This window comes from Rhipicephalus sanguineus, chromosome 5 (genome assembly GCF_013339695.2).
Source record: "Rhipicephalus sanguineus isolate Rsan-2018 chromosome 5, BIME_Rsan_1.4, whole genome shotgun sequence".
In the NCBI taxonomy this organism is placed as follows: Eukaryota; Metazoa; Arthropoda; class Arachnida; order Ixodida; family Ixodidae; genus Rhipicephalus; species Rhipicephalus sanguineus.
In genome coordinates, this window is record NC_051180.1 from 42,851,789 (window position 1) to 42,874,448 (window position 22,660).

At 44.4% G+C, this 22,660-nt stretch overlaps 1 protein-coding gene across 1 annotated transcript in view; it reads right to left on the reverse strand.

Annotated features, from left to right (window-relative positions):
• The window catches only part of LOC119393555 (atrial natriuretic peptide receptor 1), a 215,530-nt gene that overhangs the window by 4,816 nt on the left and 188,054 nt on the right, over positions 1-22,660 (reverse strand). The window contains exons 16-20 of the mRNA XM_037660647.2: positions 20,407-20,530; positions 18,993-19,061; positions 15,845-16,019; positions 10,872-10,970; positions 3,979-4,070 (exon numbers count right to left, since the gene is read on the reverse strand). Coding sequence (XP_037516575.1) covers positions 3,979-4,070; positions 10,872-10,970; positions 15,845-16,019; positions 18,993-19,061; positions 20,407-20,530 — 559 coding nt within the window. The remainder of the gene's footprint in view (positions 1-3,978; positions 4,071-10,871; positions 10,971-15,844; positions 16,020-18,992; positions 19,062-20,406; positions 20,531-22,660) is intronic.

Sequence of the window (22,660 nt, forward strand, 5' to 3'; positions counted from 1 at the left end):
AACATAGAAATATAGCGACAAATGACAAAGTGGACTACGTTTTATTTTCAAGAAAGGCAGCTTGCGAACATAAGCAGAAGCCAATTCCGCATCTTCCAGAAAGAAATTGCGGTGCTTTGCCACATAGCTTACAACTAAAACTTGGAGGACGCTTGAGCTTCGCTTTCAGGAGTATAACGCGATAGCGTAAACAGGCCCCGTTCACATCGCCTTCTCAATCGCCAGACAGGTTTCGCTTCTTGGTGGACACCGTGCCGCAAGGAGAGGAATGACTGAGCGCATAACATTGGCCGTTTGAAACTATCCTATAGTGTCTACTGCAAGTGCAGTTGCGAAGGGCTCACTAGGTCATAGTTCTTCCTTTTGCGAAATGGCTAAGTACTCAGTACGCGTCCGCAAGGCAACACCACCCGCGCAGCTGCACATTTGGTCGATTCTCTTGCGGGCCTTTCAACCAACCACTCGTTATGCACTTCCGATGCCTGGTGCAACTCTTCGCTTCTTCCACACATGCCTTAAGGAGACTACTCGCACTACATGACATTTTTATAGGTTTGTTTTCTTTTTTCCCCCGAAACAGTTTCAAGCACAGGCGTGGTTCTGTGGTAGAAAAAATGCTTGCCACGCCGAACTCCTGTGTTCGATTCCTACCCGAACCGAAGATTTTAATTATTTATTGATTTGTATCTATTTCGAATTTTCGCTCACCGACAATGCTGACTTTTAGCTCACAAGCAACGACAATGACGCCGACACCGAAATTTCTGCGAAATGAGCTTTTTAAAACTATCGCGTTACAAAAAAGCAAGCGTCTCTCTCATATGCTCTCATTCGTTTTAAGACGAAAGTGATTTATGCCGCGGTACACCAGGATTTCAGTGACGTATTTTTGTCACGGATATGACGCTGATAAAATAGACGCTAACGGACGAGAATTCAAAACTATAGAAAAGTTTCTGCCACCTGGAATCGAACCTACGGCTTCTCGGTCCGCGACGATAAGGGCCCGGCGCTCTACCGACTAAGCTACCGAGGATATCTTTTTCTCTATTAACTAAGCTACCGAGACAGATGCACGACATTTCGCAAACGCATCTTATATCTCTTGCACGGTGCCCTCTGTTGGCGGGGCTAGGCGGGGCGCGGCGGTGCCGCCGTCAGTGAACGGAGAACTGAAGCAACGCGGCATGGCACTTACTAGTGCCGAAAGAGAACGATTCGGCGACGACGCAGTTAAAGCATAGCCTCCGAGATTCTCGGAATCTTGGAAGACATGATCAAAGCGTCTCGACACCAGCAAAAAAACAGTGGCCGCGCGAGCATCGGGTAATTGCCCCAGACCACATATCGCGCACCGTGCCCTAGACGCAGTTACGTTCTTTGCCTTCTGTTTCGTGTTAGCGTGCGACGGCTCGTTGTCGGAATAGTACAGCTTCCACATGCACCAACGGTGTTTCTCCCCCGCCGACTGCTTCGAGTGCGATAGCACCGACTAATAAAACTGCTGGAATGAGCGCTGCAGAAAAGCAACGATGTTGACGGGCGAATGAGGTGCCTTGGTGGAGCGAGATAGAGGCCACCGGGACACGGAACGCCTGCGCGCGTTCGCGGCTCAAGCTACGAACCTTTGCCTCCCGTGTCGCTGAAGCGCGGTGGGGTAGTGTATGAATGATCACGGGCGTAGGTTACCCTATTACTTGGGAACGCACACCTTGCCGTTTCTCTCCTTAACTGACGACGCTTTGAAGAAGTGCACATCGAGTGCGAATGTTTATTATGTGCTTGTTCATGTCATCTTTGCGCCGGATTCACAGTACGCTGTATCCAACTTCACATACCAGATCGGTTAAATCATGATCATGGGTGTTAGTCATCGCGATGGAAATGTGCCACTATAGGCGTCGACGTGGGTGCATCCACATCAAACGGTAGCTGCCAAACACCAATAGACGTTGTGCAAGTTCTCATATATCACTGCACAATAAGCACTACTTCTGTGAAGACACGTTTCATTTTCGTGTTATACCGACTGCTATGACGGAGGAATCAGCCATGTTTTTTGTTCATTCTTATATGTAGTATAATTGATTAGTGCCGTTAAACATGTATACTCTTTTCCGTACATATCAGCCAAAGTTGTGAAGGCTAGCAAGACTTAATGCAGTAGATATGCTCACACCAGGAAACAGTTTACTCTTGTTTCGCACCCACAATATTATGTCTTTCAGTTTTATGAGAATTAGTAAATTGCAAGTTTTCTTGCCTTAGGGATGGACAACCCTGTTATACGTCTGTGAATATGTTGTTCTATATCTCTAGCGTTTCGTTGTCTTCGTTCACCTGTTTTCGATTTGAATAATCGCGACGCTTGACGCGTGTGCCCTTGCGCTGCTCGCACAAGCAATGACGAAGCGTGGCTATGAGTAGCGCGTAGTTATACACTTTGCTGACCGAACTTCTTGCGTAGCCCCCACAAAGGGTGACTGCTATGAATGGAACGGGGTACAGTCTAACAAGTGATTGGAGCAGACACGTTGGAGTCCATTGATAGGTTGCATGTCGCACTGTAAGCTTGAACCTTTGGCTGATGTTTAGCCCGATGTTTGAAAGCCCAAACTAGCTCAGAGTAGGAAACTATTTGTTGCAGCTACTGTCTCTGTGATAGCTGTTACATTGTCGCTCTGATTTTACTGGAAACAAAATATCCCAAGCTCTCAATAATCCTTACTTTGCATGCTATAGCTTAAAAAATGTCCCTTCAAAGCGACACGCTAACCTTGTAGCCAAATCTTCAACATGTTTTTTTTTGTCTTTTCTTTTCGTGCCTCTGAAGGTTACTATACACATCTGCTTGTTTCTTTCAGCTGCTGAAACATCATTCCATGAGCAAGTATGTGTAACTTCTATGCTCAATTGTCAAACGGTATTTTTGATTTTCAGCCTTTACTGAGTGACCTCGTGGGGCCTTCACTTTGACGAAGGAGAGGGCCCAAAATCAGTACGCGGTTTTTGTAATCACGTTTATAGATTAGGTATCGTACCCTACATAATCAGAGTTTCTCTACTGAGTATGTTTTATTTCAAGATAATAAGGTTGTTGCAAATGTCCTCACACACAGTGGAAAGCATCGCAAAAAAAAAAAAAAAACCCTGCAAAGGGAACATAAGACAATCACAGGCAGACTACTAGCAAAGATATTGAACTTCGCGATAGAAACCGAGGGTAAGTGAAATTCATGCTGCGGATAGCCCAACCGAAGAACCTGCCTTAGTGTGCTTAGCAGAAGTGTGTGATGTTCTCTACAACTTTTTAAGACAATAAAACTTCTGCATAACCGCTACTCTTTTCTTGTACATCTCCAATGAAGCACAAAGAAAAAGTGACTACTCAGCTTAAAATGACACAGCGCATCGTGGGACAGAAGAAACGGCTGAGTCGGCCAACACAAAAGGACAGAGTGTTTTCGTAGATGCGCTGTACCAGTTCAAGTACGACAAACCAACTCGCCAAATCTTCAACACTTGTGTACTCAGAAAAATTGTTAGTCGTGGTTACATGATAATACGGCGTGTATCACTCAGTAGGTGGTTTCTGCGCGTGCAGCAGCCCGAAGTGCACTTTTGAACCTAGAATTAGGACTCTTTCCAAAATCCCGGTGAACGTAGAAACAAAACAATACATTGGAGTAGTCCTGAAGTCGTTCTAATTTGAATTTGTGCTCATGATACGTCAAACATCGTAAAAATAAGAAGATGGGAAACCCATAACTCAACAAAAGAGATCGATTCCACTGATCGGGGACCAGATTCATTCAAAAAAATTCTCTTTACGTAAGTGCGTTTTCCCATTTGTCACCGGTCTTCAATAATGATATGTCCCGCACCATGATTGGCTGGAATATTCTCGCACGAAAATTCTTTGCGTATGATGTTTTCTGAATATGAGCCCTGGTGTCCACAGTGAAATGCCGTGCTTACCTTCATTTCGACTTCGCCACGCAACTCTAGTTGAAATGTTTTGAATGTGTCTAAGACTTCTTTTGTTGAAGAACTCACGTGGATCTTAAGTGCTGAAACAGAAAGAACAACACTCGTTTAAGCCCGTTGAAAGTATTTTACTTTAACGTTGTAGGGCCACCGTGATGAAGGAGAAATACAAATGTTCAGTAATGCTGTCAAATGGGCCACAGTTCTTTGCAAAATTGCGTGTTCACGTCACTATCACGGTATAACACAATAAGAAGGGTCAGAAAGAGGAGGAACATACAGTACGAGCACGGGGCTACGAATACCGTTCACCTAAAATGGAGTTACAGGAATGAGGAACCCCCCCCACAAGCCTCAGGAGTGCTGTTGCTTTGGGCTTATTGGGACAGCGTACTGTATTTTGGGACGCGCTTGATGGAGAGAAGAACGCAGTGACGCACAAAAAAAAAAAAAGAAAAAGAAAATTGTGGTGCCAAGCCTAAAGGAAGCGTGAAGCTGGGCGGCCTTTTCTGCTTCTCTTTAGTTTTCTCTTGCTTTCTTCATCTCTCTCTTTATCTTTCTCCCTTCTCTCTGTTCTTTCTGTCTGTTTTTGTCTCTGTTTACTTCTATTTCCTTCTTTTTATCTCTGTCTATTCCTTCCTCTTTCTCATTCTATCTTTCTTTTTCTTCCCTTCCTCTCTCTCTCTCTATTCCTCGCTTCCTCTTTTCTCTCTCTCTCTCTCTCTCTATTTCTCTCCGTGTGTGCCTCACTCTGTCCTTGTCTATATCAAGAGCATTCCAAAATACAAAACCCAACAGGCTTTATTGTTAGAGTACATGCGCCGCACGCATCGTCGTAATATGTAATGCGTTCATATATACGCTAAATATCGTCATCACTAAAGCAATTAAATTATCTGTGCTGCAGTGCGCGAGCGCCGTAAGACAAAAGAAAGATTTCTGTGAACTTCAATTTTCGTGCGACGAACACGTAAACTCCGAGCATACATTATGAGGGCAAATCTGATTGTAACGGAAGCGTGAATTGAGATACAGGTCGTAATAGTCGCATTATTTGTAATCATGCAAGGCGGCAGCTGGAGAACCATACATAGGCGAGTACACTCAAGGACAAAACCTAAATGCTTTAAGCTGCAAGCTGTCCAGCCATCTGAATTTGCAAGTCCAAACTTCTGTAATGACGTCAATGGTAATTCAAAGACGTTTCGCGTTGACTCTGATGCAGGAAGCTTTTCTTGCTTCCGGTGTTCTAGTGAATTCTTCTTGAGAGCGTACAATGCAATAACGGACACGTCACTGCCAGGCTTTCAAAGAAGAACAAAATGTAGAAGTGTAGAATGAAAGAACAAGACGGACGTCGGACACAATTGGCGCTGGTTTTCTCCGTCTGGTCCTTGTTTTTCTTTTTTTCGATATTTTTTTCAAGCGTCAATCATAAAGGAGTTGGCTCAGCAGTTCGCATTAGCCGTTTTGAAATGGCTTCGAAGTGTCTCGGGAGATGGAGAAAAAGAGGTGAGCTTTTGTTTTATTGCGATGGCAATTATATGTACCGTCTCGGCTGGAAAATGTCCGTCCCCGTCGCCGTCATTCACCGTATATGTATAGGTATGTATATATATATAAAGGCCACAAAGAAAAATAATTAGGAAATTCTTTCCGACGCGCGGAATCGAACGGGCGACCGCTCGCTTTGCAGCCCGCCGCGTTAGACGTTACGCCACGACAGCACCGTCTCTCAGCCTGCTAACGGCGAGCTATTTATATACACCATGTAATACAGCATGCTTTCTTAGTGGCCACATAGATGGCGCGACGTGCGCGCGTGTTGCACGCTTCAAAGATCGTCGCCCTGCCCCTGCGAACGCCGTTGCTGTTCGCTCTACAGGGCGTCGTCGCTTTCGTGCGCTTATCTCAAGGAAAGAAGGGGCGGCCGGTGGGGTGCTTCGCTTCGCTCGCTGCAGCGGCCGCATTTGCGGAAGGAGCGCGCTGTTCAAACAGAAATAAGTAACAAATGTGACAATTAGTTCGCGCTCGTTTTGTGTGTACCTGTTCGTTTGTTTCGTGCGTCCTGCTTTATGTTTGAGCAGTGCGCTTCAAGTGTCGAGCTGTGACGCATTAGTTCGCGCTCGTCCTGTGTGCGTTCTTTTCGTGCGTCCTTTGGGCTCGAGCGATGCGCTGGCAATTTCGAGCTGCTTTCCGTTCTTCGCGTTACATTACAATTTATTGCAATCGCAATCATTGCTTCGCCGTTGCGGCGAAACTGTGACTTTTTTCTTACTCATTTTTGTAACTTTAGGTTGTTTTTTTGTTGCTTACTTCTATAAATCGTACATTGCTTATTATTTGGAAAAAAGAGAGAAATGGATAAGCGAAAATTGCAAGCCGCTGTTTCAGTATTTTACAATATCGGAAATATCTTTTGGGTGATTCCACGAGAGATCGAACATGCCTGTCCGGTCGATGGTTTTGTTTTGCCTGGGATTTTTATATGTTATGTGGGCACATTCAAAGTGCACGGAACCGAAAATGTTATTTGCATGAAACGCTCCCAGTGCGCCAAAAAAATATTTGAAGGTGGCGGCGCCTGCCTCCTGTTTTTGCTCACTGCAATGTTTTCGGATTTCGCGGCCGAATTTAACACGAGCTAAAATGATGTGTCGAAACACGAGCATAAATGATGTGTCGAAAAAATCTTTCTTTGGTTTTAATATGCATTACTGTGATTTACATTCATGCTTTTTTGACGCCGTCTTCAAAAGGAAGAAAATGTGAAAAAATGGGAAACATGGCCGAAATAATAAAAGTGTGCTAAGTTTGAGGCGCCTTGGCGCCTTTCCTATTTCAAACAGAAACTTCAAAACATTGTCAAATATAGAAAAGAGCCTTTGAAACATTTATACGGAAGATCATGTTCCTACGGGCAGCGTGAAAAAAGAAAAAAATTGTTAAAGAAGCGAGTTCTTTCAAAAAAGGTCATTTTAAAAAATAAAATAAAAAAACTCCGGTCTCAATTTTGACGGCAATTTTTTATCGAAGAGCGCTTATGTCAGTAAACACACGGTTTTAATAACATATGTCCTCATTTGCTTTGTTCGCGAAATATAACGGGCCAAAATGACCCTTGCTGTGTGTGCTCACTTCAGTGCGACTGATGATTGTTATCAGCTTGCATTGTGCGTAAATCTTAGTTTTAATTATTTTCCTGCAGTAAAACTTTGCTCTGGTGTCTTGTCGTCAAGAAAAATGTATTCTCAAACTTTAATTGTGTCTAGCGTGTGCGGGGGTGGGCTGCTGCTGCTCTCTAAAGGCCTAACGCGTACGCAGTTTGCAGCCCACAACCTCAGCTTACCCCGCCATTATTCGCTAATCAGAAGCAAACGAGAAACAACGAGCACATGGTGTAGGTGACTTTGTCAAAACTCTCCTTGCACACCAAACAAACCATCTGTATGCAGCGTAGGCCAGCTTAATCTGTAACTAAATACCGCAATCAGCAGGCGCGCTGTTATGTAGTTCTGTCTCACTGCCTGCTTGCTTGCCTTCCATTACGTGCACTGTAGACTCTAACCATCTTTCCCATTCGACGCACGCTGTGCCTAAACAACATTTGTAAAAAGTTAGCTCAATCATTTCCGAGCAGTTTATTTCACTTCCCGCTAAAACATGTTTTCGGCATCGCAGATAACGTCTTCCTGTCTCATCTAGACCTTTACCTCAGCGTTTCAGCAGCCAGAAAACGTGCGGAGCGGCATGATTAAGCCATAAGTGGCCGAAGCTGCCCAATTGATAATGTTTTGTCGGCACTTTACTACAGTGCTTTTCTACGTCGAGAAAGAGGTCACTGGTGGCGCCAGACGGACATTACCCTTAGTTTTGACAACGAGTGTGCCCTACAAATTAATTATCACAGCCCAAAGCGCTTAGACACCCTTGGTCATAAAATGTGAAACCATGAGCAAGTCTGGACACGCATTCATGACAGCTGCGAAGAAGTGAGATAATGTGTGCGGCGCCGTTCAGTGTAAACGCTTTGACTTGGTCTAGCTGTTCACTCCACGCGATGCGCGCGGCCCATGGCTACGTTCACAAAAAGAAGATTGCTGAGAAAAACATTTTAGCTGCGTAAATTTTTTTCCTTGCTCTTTTTGTTGTTGCCTGCCTCCAGAAGCTACTGTCATAGGCTGAGGATCTTCGCGACACCTGCGAGGTCTGCTAGCAATTGCTTTACGCGCCTCAAGAAAAACCTGTCTACGTCTAAGGGCGATTCGGTAGACCAGGCATTTCTTCAGGAAGAGGAAGCGATTGATATCTTGAACAGGCGCGCCCACCTTTCCTCTGATGCTTGTAGGCGAGGTTGTAGGCTGCAAACTGCGTACGCGTTAGCCCATTAGAGAGCGGCAGAAGCCCACCCCCGCACACGCTAGACACAAATAAAGTTTGAGAACACATTTTTCTTGACGAAAAGCCACCAGAGCAAGGTTTTGCTGCAGCAGAATAATTAAAACTGAGATTTACGCACAATGCAAGCTGATAACAACCATCAGTCGCACTGAAGTGAGCACACACAGCAAGGGTCATTTTGGACCGTCATATCTCGCGAACAAAGCAAATGAGGACATATGATATTAAAACCGTGTGTTTAATGAAATTTATAAATCGCGTTAAATTCGGCCGCGAAATCCGAAAACATTGCAGTGAGCAAAAACAGGAGGCCCGCGCCGCCACCTTCAAATACTTTTTCGGCGCGCTGGGAGCGTTTCTTCGAAATAAAATTTTCGGTTCCATGCACTTTGAATGTGCCCACATAACATACAAAAAACCCAGGCAAAACAAAAATATCGACCGGACAGGCATGTTCGATCTCTCGTGGAATCACCCTTTTCGCTTTTCAGCGATATTTCGGTTCCGTCTTTTTATTCGCCCTAAGAGCCTGATGAAAGCCATTAGGAGGGTGGGGGATATTTTCACAGTCTGAAAACCCAGTAATAGCACAAGTATAACATGGCATAAACTAAGTAGAGCAATTCGCCTAATCAAGCAAGGGAACGGAACTCATGGTGACAGAAGATGTGCAAATATGATAGTAGCAAGGGAAGCCACACATTAAAGCATTATAGAAGCGAAAAAAAGAAAAGAGAAGTTAGCGGGGGTTGACAGATGAAATGTGACATACGACGGGTATCCAAAAGTTTTAATTATAGTAAAGAAGTCATAGAGACATTTACATGGAAGCTTTTGTGTGTAATCACTGTCATTGCCATGCATATACATGTGCAAATATCCAATCTAGGTCTCAGGTACTTTTTTGTCCACGCACTTTAGAAGACATCATACTGCATGATGAACAAAATTGAAGCCCCAAGTGTCATAAGGATCCTTCATTTTAAGGGCAACAACGCACGCCAAATCCACGACGAAATGAGAGAGAGAAATAGATGAAAAGGAAACGCAGGAAGGTTAACCTGGCGCGAGTGACCGGTTCGCTACCCCACGACGAAATGAAAGCTGTCTAAGACGTGAAAGACCATCATATGACACGGTTGTGAGGTGGAACAGAAACTTTCAAAGTGGTCAAACGTGTCTCTGCCAGACGAGCCACGAGTGGGTAGACCTTGAGTCAAGGATGATCTTGCCGTGCTGAAGAAAGTGGAGGCTGTTAGCCTCGACGATAGAAGATAGACCATGGGAAGAGTGATGGACTAGGTTACGGAACTAGGTGGAGGATTATTCACGAGGAACTGCATGTGAATAACGTGTCCAGGGGCGTAGCCAAGGGGGGGGGGGGGTTGGGGGGGTTCAACCCCCCCCCCCCCGAAATTTTTCAGTTTTGCTTGCGTATATAGGCACGCACACATACAAACGCACGCACGAACATACATAAAGTATGGTTGAACCCCCCCCCGAAAAAAATTTCTGGCTACGCCCCTGAACGTGTCTGCACTTTGGGTACCTCGCCTGTTGACACCTCTTCAAAAGCGTACTCGCTACGACTTTTCCCAGAAGAATTGGACACTGTTGGAGCGAAAGCATACGTTGTCGCCGTCAACCAGTTAGTCTATGAACTTTTGTAGCATCCACCTTATTCGCCTAACCTTGCACCAAACGACTTATTGCTCTTTCCCGAAATGGAAAGATCATTTCGTAGTTCGCGATTTAACGACACAGTGGATGTCATTTTGGAATTGGAACAGTGGTTTCCGAGTAAAGGGGAGGACTTCTGCAAAGAGGACTTGCAACAGGTGAAGAAACGCTGGCAAAAGCGCGTGACTCTGCAGGGAGACTACGTGTAGAGGGACCAACTTTGACCACTGCAAATGACTATTGTATGTTTTTTTATTTCACGGCGATAATTAAAACTTTCGGATACCCCCGCGTAAATGAATGCGCCAAAATGATTAACCACAGAATTTGAGAGGTTCAGCAGAATACTTTAACGGAAATATTCATTTACGGTATCGATTTTGAAATGACTGATGAGCGCGTTCTTCATAATATCGAGAGTACGTTCTAGTAGGTCGAAGAAGTTAATGAAATATGATGCCAAATTGTGAAGATCGGCTGGTATGGCCCACAGATTTTTCTTTTTGTGCGTGCGTGTTCTCCTTCTCTCTCTCTCTCTCTTTATATCTCCCCCATCCCTTCCCCCAGTGTATAGTGTAGCATACCGGTCCTTCTAGACTGGTTAACATCCTGCCTTTCCTTTCTCGCCTTCTCCTTCCTTCCTTCTCCAAGAACACTTATCCATGTCACAGATGCATGGAATACGGTATACTGAACAAAAGAATAAATCATTTGTTGTTCAACCGGTATGTATGCCGTAACATTTAGTTTCACAGACTCGTTTTAGAGGTGATAGGTTGCCTACAGTGTGCATAAATACTCACGCAGTCCGTTTGATTCCATTCTCGAAGCCGTGTTCACAGTGTCCCCAAAAAGGCAGTATCGCGGCATTTTCAATCCAACAACACCCGCTGCACAGGCTCCTGTAAAAAGAAACAAGGTGTAGCTATTTACGTGGTCCCAAGTTGCACCCTTGGGAGGGTGTGAGTTTTACGTTACACAACATTTGATTAGTCAGGTACGCGCCAATGCAGCAATCCGCAGTACTGCCACAAAACAAGAGCGAACATCTGATGAGTATTGAATATCAGAAAATGGTGTTGTGCTCATTATTGCGGATGGCCGAGTGCATATCTCGCCTATCTTTGTCAGCACGGGCAAGTCCAAATAATTTAGATACGTTAGGCAGGTTCCATCAAAAGTATATATTTCGTACTGCTGCTCTACAAAAAGTCCTTATATGACTACTGTCAAGTTTTCTCCACAACGCATACTCGTAGTTGTGCCTTCGTTCAAGTGCAGTGTGCAGGACGTTAAAACGCAGTAATTTGCCCGGATGCTCTTCTTGATACACCAGTGAGTGCGGTGTGATTACTGCGAGGTGAAACGCAGCCACAATTTGCAGTAATGGTCCACGTTTATCGCATACAACAATCCACCCTACACTAATGCCATGTAGAAGAGAAGGACACCGCAGGTCTCTTTTTATCAGCTAAATAGAACCTTTAGCCCATTTGGCCCACGTCGGCATGCTGCTACTGCTGCATAGCCTTTCAAACGTCAATCTCACACGCGAGTAAGAGAGTAAAATCGTTATTCAAGATGTTGGACGATATTGCACTCGGTGGGGCCACGAGCAACCCGGCCTAGGTTACGGCCTCTGGTCCTTGGACACGGGCGGCTGCCTCGGCATGCCTAGCGGCCCACAGTTGATCTGCGAGGTTGTGGCTGAGCAGGGCCGCCTACCATCTTGCCCCGCGGTTCGAGACTACCACGTCTTCCCCGTTCGTAGGGTGTACCTGCTGCTTGCTACCGGTGCTCTCCCACTGCAGCGTTGCTCTAGCTCCACATGTTTTACACTCATCTGATGGATAAATGTGTGGGTAGCAGAGGCGAAGGATCGTTGGGTTCGAATACGTGTGTGTCTGTAGTTACCACCAGGCAACCGCCTTTTTCTTGTTTAGGTTGGTGTGGTGGGGTGTCCCTCGCGAAACGGCAAAAGAAAATTGCATGTACGACTGATATAAGCTATAGCATCAACTATTCCGGCTGACAATAAAAAAAAAAGATTAGGCATAAGCCAAAAAAATTTTCGCCGTATCCACGAAGTGAATGATGTTAGAGGAGCTTGCTCGGAAATAACGGGGTAAACCATGAATGCTCTGTACAGTTCCTCTACTGTCATATAAATACGTGACACGCTGTTATAGCAGCGATTGTAGTCAGGTTGTTGTCGAATCACAAGAGGTCGCAGACCTTGCAGCTGTGTCCGAACGTGCTGTCGAGGAAATCGCGCTTGAAGCGCGCGTCAGCGCCACCAACTTCAGGCAGTGACCGCTTTCGGCGCTTGGCCGCTGCATCCCGCGCCAGTACCTCCTCGAGGTTCTCTTGCCGCCGCTTCTGCGCTGCTTCGGCTTCGCGGGCTTGTATCTCGGGGTCCACACGACGCTGACGTCTCTTCGGCCTCGCAAGCTCTCACCGCATGGTCTTGGCGGCGAGCCCGCGCTGCTGCTGCGTTGACACCCCTCCGCTCCACCGCCTTGTGTTTTTCGTTCATGTTATTAGTATCGAAGCGCACTGACTGACGACTGTTGAAAGAGAGAGGAAGCGCGCAGTTGTGGCCCTCTAGAAGCACACGTTGTTGGGCTAGTCGGTTCATGTTCATTCGTTCATTCAGAAGCCACGGTTGTGGCTATTTCGCGCAAAGAAACAAAGGAAAGGTTAAGGGGAGCGCAAGCTTTCGACTGTTTATTCCAAATTTACTGCAGTGCTATATATATGAAAAGGCATGCGCGGAAAGCAATGCATACATCGAACTGATGACGTTTTGCGCAATGCAATACATAGATATAGACATGCGCAAAAGGGCAGGCACACAACGATCGGATAACATCTTAATCACACCGGTGTTGTTTACGAATTTTAGTTGTCCTGCGGCAAGACATAAGTGGGCCAGACGGGAAGGTGCGTGAATGAGTGTGCGCGAAAACACGAGCTGTCACTAAAAGGTAAAGATGGGGCACATTTGCCGGCCCACTGCAATTCCCACAAGTGTGAGCCGTATCTGCATCAAATTCAGATTCTGGGGAGAAGCAAGCACACCACTGCTCGAGAACTGTTGGAAGCTTTTCATACAGAAGCACGAGGTTTATTATGCATTAGTGACACTTCATTGTTCCTTTCGCAGGCAGAGAGCACGTTCTTGCATCGCAGGTTGTGATTAAGATGTTATCCGATCGTTGTGCGCCTGTTCTTTTGCGCATGTCTATACCTATGTATTGCGTTGCACAAAACGTTATCTGTTCGATGTATGCCTTGCTTTCCGCGCTTGCCTTTGCATATATATAGCACTGCAGTAGATTTGGAATAGACAGTCGAAATTTTGCGCTCCCCTTCACCCTGCCCTTGTTGTTTCTTTGCGCGAATTAGCCACAACCGTGGCTTCCGAATGTGGCCTTCCAGCGGTCTCCTATCAAACTATAGAACGCGCCGAAGTGGAGCGAGCGCCGCATGCTACAGTTAGCTATGCTATTCTGGTTTTGCCTGCGTTAATATCATCATCAAGGCGCTCGAAGAACAAGAGGAAAAAGACTTCTCTTTCGCGTGAGCGTGCGCTGAGATAGTTATGATACAGTTGGCTATGCTATATATGGTATTGCTTGCGTTAATATCATCATCAAGGCGCTCGAAGAACCAGAGCAAGAAGACTTCTCTTTCGCGCGAACGTGCGCCGAGATGGTTATACTTTACCTGTCTTGAGCAATGAGAACTAGCGGCTACGGCGATGAACAAGCCCCGAGCGTAAGGGGCAAGTTCCTAAAAACGCTAATGCCTAATCGAGCCACAAATTATTTAAATAGATACGTGAGCTCCAATCGTTGTGTAAGGTGAAATTAATTCTTCACTATCAGTGACAAAATATGGCTACCATTTAAAGGCAGTGTTTATGGATGGGTAAAGGCGCATACAGGCAGGTCTGTGGGCAGCGGATATATTATTACTATTTAACAAACATTACAATTGAAGGAATATTTGGCGGTATGGCATGTCACTCTGCTCAAACGCCGACTGCATTATCGTTGACAGATATTGTAAACTAAGTTCTCCCCTCCTTTTGTTTGTTTTAACACGAAAGAGTTTTATGCCGGGGTCCACCAAGACTTTCATGACGTATTTCCGTCACGGAAGTAGGCCAGCAGAATGAACGCCATCATATGGCAAAGAAAAAAACTAAGAAAATGTTCCGTTGGCGGGAATCGAACCCGTGACCTCTCGGTTCGCGACGATGGCTAGCGGGCGTTTAGCCCACTGAGCTACCGCCTAACACATTACAGAGGCGACATGAACGCGCCTTTTATCTTTTACACTTGCCTCTCGCAGTACTCTTGAATGGATGGATGCTAAGAGCGTAACGGGGCGGTGACATGTGTGCCACCAGGCTCGAAAAAAGAAAAGAACGTGGCGTTGCAGTGACCATCCCATACGGTGTGTTTCCAATACATGTTTAATTTCGTCAACGCTTTAACACAGCGTAAGGTGGCCGCTTTAGCGCAAGCCTCTCTAATAGCATCCATCCATGTCGACAAATAGCTCCGACGCTCGCTGTCACACCGCGTTCCCCGCTTGCCCTGTGAGGATTAGCGGCCAGCCTAGAGGGAAAAACGACGCGCGTAGCGTTTCTGTTCGCTTTCACGACGCTTTGAAGGAGTGCATATTGAGCATTAGTGTTTATTATGTGCTGGTTGATGCCATCTTTGTGCAGGATTCACCATATGCGGTATCCACATATATGTAAGAACTTCAGCTACCGCAAGGGTTAAATCATGATTATGGGCGTTTGTCGTCGGTACGGAGATGTGCCACTAGGCATCAACGTGAGTGCGATGCGTCCACATCCAGTGATGCTATATCTGCCAAACAACAGTAGACAATGTACAAGGTGTCGTATACCAATGCACTATAAACAATAAACTACTTCTGTGACGACGCGTTTCACTTTCGTGTTATACCGATTCCTATGAAGGAGGGATCAGCCATCCTTTTTTTTCAAATACCTCACAATGAAATAATCTTTGTACAAGGTGGCAGCTAAAGCTTTGTCCTTGTCAGATCATTGAACATTACGAAAAGACCTGTTTGTGTGTTTTGAATTTAAGTGCTTTTATAGGTCTGAAGAAATATGGCTCCCTTTTCACAGTTTTAGGATCCTATTCTGCCACATGCACAGCATAACCTGGTATGTGAAAACGCCGGAACTAATCATCAAAAAGTTTCAGTAAATAGTCTTCCTACGACAATTCGTTTTTCAAAAAAATCTGGCCTGACTGCTACACTTGTTTCGTTTTCTCGGCATTATGCTACTCACAGCCGTTTCTTCGTCGTTTCGTTCACCATTTCTTCAGTTTCTCACTAGTTTGCATGTAAGCATATTTGTATAGCGTCTCCAAAAAAATCTTACATCAAATGAAATATACCTGGTAAAAATTTATTCTATGGCTAACTTGAGACCACCAGGGGAAGCCATTGAAAGAGAAAAGTTTCCATCCAAACTGCTGCGAACGAAGTTTGTTTTACTACAAATACGGCGCATATGCTTCACAAAAGCATTCATTTACCCCTGTACTTCCTTTGATGGATAGCTCAATATGTCAATCCTTAAGTTTTGAGAAATCATACTTCACGGGACCATGGCAAGAAGGCAGAACAACCTCCGTGAATGTTTGCCATGACCTCGTAGATTGATACGTTATTCGACAAACTGCTTTTTATTGAGCGAAGAATGAAAACTAGCACAGACCTGTATGAATTCCAATGCGTAAGTTCAGCTGCTCTCCAGGCCGATGCCGAATCTTGAATGAAAGCACTTGCTTGAGGAGCGCAAGTGACATCCGGGCAATCTCACGTGCATTCATGATGCCGTTTCTGACAGGCAAGCCAGAGACAACCATATATGCGTCGCCTATTGTTTCTACCTGCGCAAGAGTGAATTAAATAAAACTGTCAAGCCATAATAAAAAAATAGAATCTTCAAATGTTACGTGCAACTGTAATGGTTATAGTGTAGACTTCAAAAACTATTCGGCATTCGTGTTTATAGATCTGCTGTAGTGCTGATTCCCGAGGACCGAACAACCTTAAGCATGACGGCTCATCGTGTTTGTAAGGTAACAAGTCAGAAAATTCAGGTAAATTCAATATCATACTGGGCAGCGACACGCATGAAAGTGATTACGAATTTGGGAGGGGCAATGATTTAACTCTCAGAACATTACAGGATCTTCTTTTTTTTTATTGACATGATGTAAGGAGGTGTTGACGCACAAATAAGGCGCCCTCTACTCCTTAGCTCTTGGAGTATATAGGGCCCATAAACATAAAGTACATAGTGTCCAAATTTCTAAACACAATTAACCCGTAGTACATACAATATACAGCTTAGCGTAACAGCCAAGACATAACATAACAGTCAAAACAACATATTCAACAATCACATATATGTGTACACACGGTGATATTAAAGAAAATGAAGAGCAACCGTTGCATAACATGACCACGACTAAAATAGTCAACACGCACATAAATGTACACTCTGCCATTAAAACAAAACAAAGCGTAAATGCGCTAGCAATGGTCAAAAACGCCGCTGTGTTCAAGTAAAATGTTCAATGCTTTTAAAGCACACTTCTGTAGACCTCTTGTAGGCCACGGGCCCCAAAATTTCCTTAAACTTAGTGGTCTGCTGCCTAATATCATTAACGATGATTTAAGTAGGCGTCTTGGTGCGTCGTGCTATGGGCATTCTAGAAGGAGGTGATATATGTCTTCATGTACGAATCCGCAATCGTATTCAGGAGTTTCAGCACGGCTAGTTCTGTGTAAAAAATGCTTGGTGTAGGCAGTGCCTAGCCTTAATCGGTGAATAAGGGTTTCCACACTTCTGTCTAAAGATAACGGAATTTCAAATTTGATGAGTGGATCTATATGATATAAATCACAGCCTTTAGAATTTTCGTCGAACCACGCATTTCTACACAGATTGAAAGATTTTGTCTTTAAAATGCTTCGCAATTCATTTTTCGATATTGGAATAGAAACGATATCATTTTTGCGGTGTGCTTGTCGTGCTGCTTCATCAGCTGCTGTGTTGCCAGGAGTGTTGCAATGTCCCGGTATCCACTGTAACATTCGTATATGTGTTCCTTTACATACAGTGTCAGTTGCCTTCTGCGCTTTTTCAAAAAACGATGTACCAAGTATTCAAACAATTCATCCTATCACAAGAGTCATCGTCGGGGACAACAAAGAATTGTCTCGGCCTTCCCCAACCTGCATACACTTAGCGCTCACAGTCTCGTTAAAAAGTGTGTGACAAAGCTAAGATGATGTATTGGAACGAAGAAACAGCGCTAGAACAAGACGAAGACTAGAGGATTCAAACACGGCGCTCCAAGGTGATGCGCTGAATTTTTCGGCATTTTTTGGACTGCTCACCAAACATCACTTGCGCTAGCGGAGGGTTAAAAAGACTTCATTCTTTTAAACCGACTCGCTTACACCACGCTTCATACCCGCAGCTAGACCATCGATGGGGTTTCGGGCAACCGCCGTAGATTTTCGTGCTGCTGTCAAAAAGAAGACTGACTGCCCTCAGGCAGCTTTCAAATAAGTCACTTCACAACGAACATTTAGATCTAATGTGCTAATGTGTACACAGACGTTGAATTCCTGCAACCCGCTCAAATCGTGCGATGGTCTTCACGAAAGGACGGTCTTCCATCGGGATAATTTTATTTAAGACGACAGCAAAACTCATTGATAAGCAAAGTGATCTACAGGTTTTCCCGCTCAATTTAATCTAAGCGCCAGCCAATCTGGTTGCCGCTTCGATTAAATTGAGCGGGAAAACCTGTAGTTCAATGTGCTTCCAGTAGTCGACGAGGAAAAAAATAGTAGCTCTACCTAAAGCTTATACTTTTTGATTAATTCGCTATTTACAGTTATCATTGCTCATAGAGAACGTACACTTTGTAGCTTAAAGTACCAGATGATTAACTTCAGACTTCTTCAAAAGTTCGATCAAAGAATATGCCTTCATATTAATCTAGATATGCGTGACATCTCAAATCACCGCGAAAACAATCGTAGTCACCTGTAATTCTACCCGCTAGTCATTGCTGTGCCGGGTGGTCGAAAGTTGTCGCCGTAAACCTATCTCTGATTTTTCGCAGTGAAGTATTTCATTTGGAGTTATTTTCCACTCTGCTCAGGAGGCTACCATAACCGGAAACTCAAAATCGTAATATATCGTCCAATATTTTCAGAAGCATATTTTTACGAACTCATCAGTCAGGAAAATAAAAAAAAGGAATAAGGAACTGTCTGTACTGGTAAATATTGCCGCGCGCGATGCTACGGACTGGTTGTCTTCGCCGCCTGCGTGTCTGCTTTGTTAGGGAATCTTTTTGTGCAATGCGGCGTTTCAAATTAACGGGGCACACCGAAATGAGTTTTACTCAGGCGCCGATCTCAAGCCCGTTGACGGACATGCAAGGGAGTGAAGAATGTGTACGAGCCGTTCTTTTGCGCGGAATCGAATGACGGCAGTCAGTTGCGGGGCGACGCTTCTTCACTACTGTCTATCAGCCACACTGTAGCTCGCGTATTAGTTTTCTTTTCATGGGCACAAGCTCGTTCAGATAAAGCCTTCCTTGGTTGCTGCTTTCACGCTATTCGCGCCTGTTTTCCTACATACCTTTACTGGTACGTGACAATATAAAATACAACTTATTGAGCGTTGTATGAGTAGACATGTGTTAGCGACAGTGTTCATGACTGGCATAACTGTAACCAAGAAACAAGAATCAAATCAAGTTCTCCAATAACATATATCTAAGAGCTCTCCAATAAGATATGTACGTAAAATAAATGGATTCTGACGCTGTTACCTTGTAGACGTCGAAGTTTTCAATTACAGAATCAAAGCAGGTGTAAAGGTCGTTGAGCAAGTCCACCACCTAGAGAAAATAAGATGGAAAAACGGCAATTACTCGGCATATACATATGCACATACCTAAGTGAGCATTGAGGGTTATTTTTGGTAATTGTCTTACTTTTTCTCACGTATAAATATTACTATTATCTCATAAATGGCAAACGAGAGCGCTGTATTCGCACTAAAGGAATAAAGCTACGTAATCGAGTAACAGAAAAACAAAACAGAAAAAAAAAACAAAAAAATAAAGCAAGGAGAGTTAGCCAGCAGGCCAATTAAGTCTGGGGTGGTTGTGAAAATTTGCCACTCATGGCATGGGCCTTATCATTAACATACCAATGATGGGAAGCATGGGCCTTATAATTAGCATACAAATAATGGGAAGTGTGGGCCTTTTAATTAGCATAGCATTAACGGGAAGTGCGTAACTTATGATAAGGAAAAACTACTCAAACAGACAAAAAAAATGAAAGGCTGGGAAGTTAAGCACAAGAAAAATGAACTTTCACAAAGTGGATTGGCTCCAACTTTATATTTTTGCTCCTTTCTGGTTTACCAAACCTCTTTGTTCGTTGGTAGTATAGTCCTCTCAGTTTAGCAGAATTCAAATTTAGCACTATTGTCTAATTTATTATTGTCAATTTGCGTTTCTTTATGAAAACAATGCACAGAAATCACACTTAAGAAAAGAGTGCAGATAGGGCATATCGCAGCCGTTTATGGATAGCGGCCCGCGGCAGTATTCCATGGTGCTAATGCGGAAAGTTGATTTATCATGTTTAGACCGTCGACTGTACACTCTGAACTTGAAAATCCAAATATAAACGGCCCGTGACCTACAATGGAGCAACAAAAGAGAAAGCCTTTTAAAAGCATTGCGGTAAATATGAACATACGAGATACACGAATTAAATGCTCGCAATTGAGGACACTACTATTTATCTTGAACACCATGTATCTTGTACAACTATTTAACTTTTCTATGCGCGTACCTTACGTTTTGTTTTGTTCTGTGTTCATGTGGTTTTTACGTAAATACGAATATTCCATGCCTTCGCAACAATTTCGAGAGAGGAATATAGTAAGGCCACTATTTACCGTTTAATCTGTCACAGAAAGTTCGCAAGAACAAGTTACAGAAACAATAGATTGAATTCTGGGTTTTTACGTGTGAGAACATTGACATAATTATGAGACATACCATACTTCCGCACAGCGGATCAATTTTGGCCAACTGAGGTTATTTAATGTGCCCCTAAATTTAAGTGCACAGGTAACAGCGTATTTGGCTTCCATAGAAAGATGGCCGTTGTGGCCGGAAATGAAACGCGCGCACTCGAGGTTAGAAAGTCATTGCAATTAATTACCTGCATAGGAGTGCTTTGGGCAGACAGTGATGTAAATCCTACGATGTCGCTAAAGTAAATAGTGACGATGTCGTATGATTCAGCACGGACTGATTGACCCTTGATGAGCTGGCTTGCTACTGATCTAGAAGCGAAAAAGAAGGGCATGTTAGCATTAGGAGACATCAAAGGATGCTTGCAGTAATCAGACTGAAAACAAAATGTATTGATCAACGAAACTACAACTGTGATGAGAAAGCAGTGGCCAGTTCTGCAATCAAGTACTTGACGAGACTTCGCCTGGTTACGTACAATGTTCGGTAGATGAAGTTGCGGCAACTGACCAAGCCTGCGTAAAAAGAGCAACGAGTTTTGGCTCCCTAAAGAGCTTTGGGCTCATTAAAGCGAGAGCAAGCGCCATTCGGATTTTCGATGCAGTGAGCGAGAGTACGTAGCAGGTAAATTTTCCATTTGTCCTGTTGATAGCGTCGGCGGCCATCCCTTCGATTGGTTACCAAGATCTGGGAAAAGCTGTCTTGAATTTTGGTGGCCTTCTTTCCGACACTGCGCCGTGATGCAGTTGCGCAAGCTGATAAAAAAATTCACGAATCAATGACGAACAGCTTCCTTTCTTTCATGCAGAGTCTCATTTCCCTGACCTACCCCGCGACATTAACGAAGCGTTTTGTCTTTCTGATTATTGCAAATGAAGCAGCAACAAAACTAAGATGATTCATAAATTGATTTCAGATCAACGTCTGGTGCACGGTCTGAGGGCACCTATGAAGAGTGTCGACGATACGCGAACATAAGACTGCGTCGAGCGCGAACACTGGAATTAAAGAAACAACATTATGATAATTCCTGACAGTCATATCAAAGTGTGCAGGGCACGCGTTGCCACTTACCGGTGTGAGTGTGAATTTTCAATGTGTGTTTTGTTTTCAGGTTTTCATATTCTTTTAATTTTCATTATTGCAGCGAATGCAATCTCAATGAATGGCAAAAATTTCGAAAGCGGGCGAATATTTATACTCAGAGATACTACCCCGATTTCATAAATAAGCAGTAAGCGCCGTTTATTTTCACAGGGATTGATTTCCTCGTGACTGCAAATCGCAGTGTGCAACTAAAAGTCTCTGTAACGCAGGAGTAGGAGGAGGAGGAAAAGAACGGAAGGACAGGGATGTTGGCCAGTTCTCAGGCCGGCTCTCTACCCTGTGTTGGGGAAAGGGGTAAGGGGAATAAAAGACGATAGAAAAGAGATGTTGCAAAAAGGAGTAGAAGAACAAGAAAAAGGAAAACAATAATACAATAAACGACACTGCTTAAAGTCTCTATCTAAGACCAGTGGTCTGCAAGAAACACAACAACGCTCCCAAAGCCTTCCGTGCCGAGGACGGTCTCGGCCATTGTCCCAAGACCCTTTCCTCCCGCAATGGGCAACTGTCAAGTCTGTCTAACAGTTTTGAAAGTTCTTTTTTTGGCGCACTACATTCGTAGAAAAGATGGGTGATTGTATCCTCGCAGCAACACTTATTACATGTCCGGCGGCTGGCCATTCCGATTCGAAATGAGTAAGCATTCGAGAAGCCCACCCCAAGCCACAGGCGGCACAGCAGTGCCTCCTCCGCGCTAGTTATTCCCGACAGAACACGTAGCTGTACATTCGGGTCCAACTTGCGAGGTCGGGCTTTGGTAAATGCCATCGAGTTCCACTGTGCGAGTGTCAGTTGACGTACGAGTGAACGAAGCCTTGTAGCTGCGTCCGTTCTTGATAAAGGTATAGCTGTACAATGGAGAGCATCATGAGCAGATCGCGCGGCTTCATCTGCACAGTCATTTTCGTAAATAACATAATGGCCGAGTATCCACTGATACGTTATGTTGTGCTTCTTCTCTATAGCGCGGTGATGAAGCAGCCTTATGTCAGCGAATTATTGATCATTTCTTCCATAACGATATGGCGACACATATGCACTGGAGGGCTGCCTTTGAATGGAAGATTGACCATGCATGTGATGTTGCTTCAAATACGAACTCTACAGCAGCACGGATGGCGGGGAGTTCTGCAGCCGTCGATGATGTCAAATACAATGTCTTGAATTTTATGGAGACAGACTTCTAGAGAATGACCACTGCCCCTGCTCAGCTTGCAGAAGAAACTGAACCATCCGTGTAAATGTGAAGGCTTTCACTGTGTTTTTCATGCAGGAACAGTAGTGCGGCTTGTTGTAGGGCCAGATATGACGCAGCCACTGTCAATGTCAGGGCG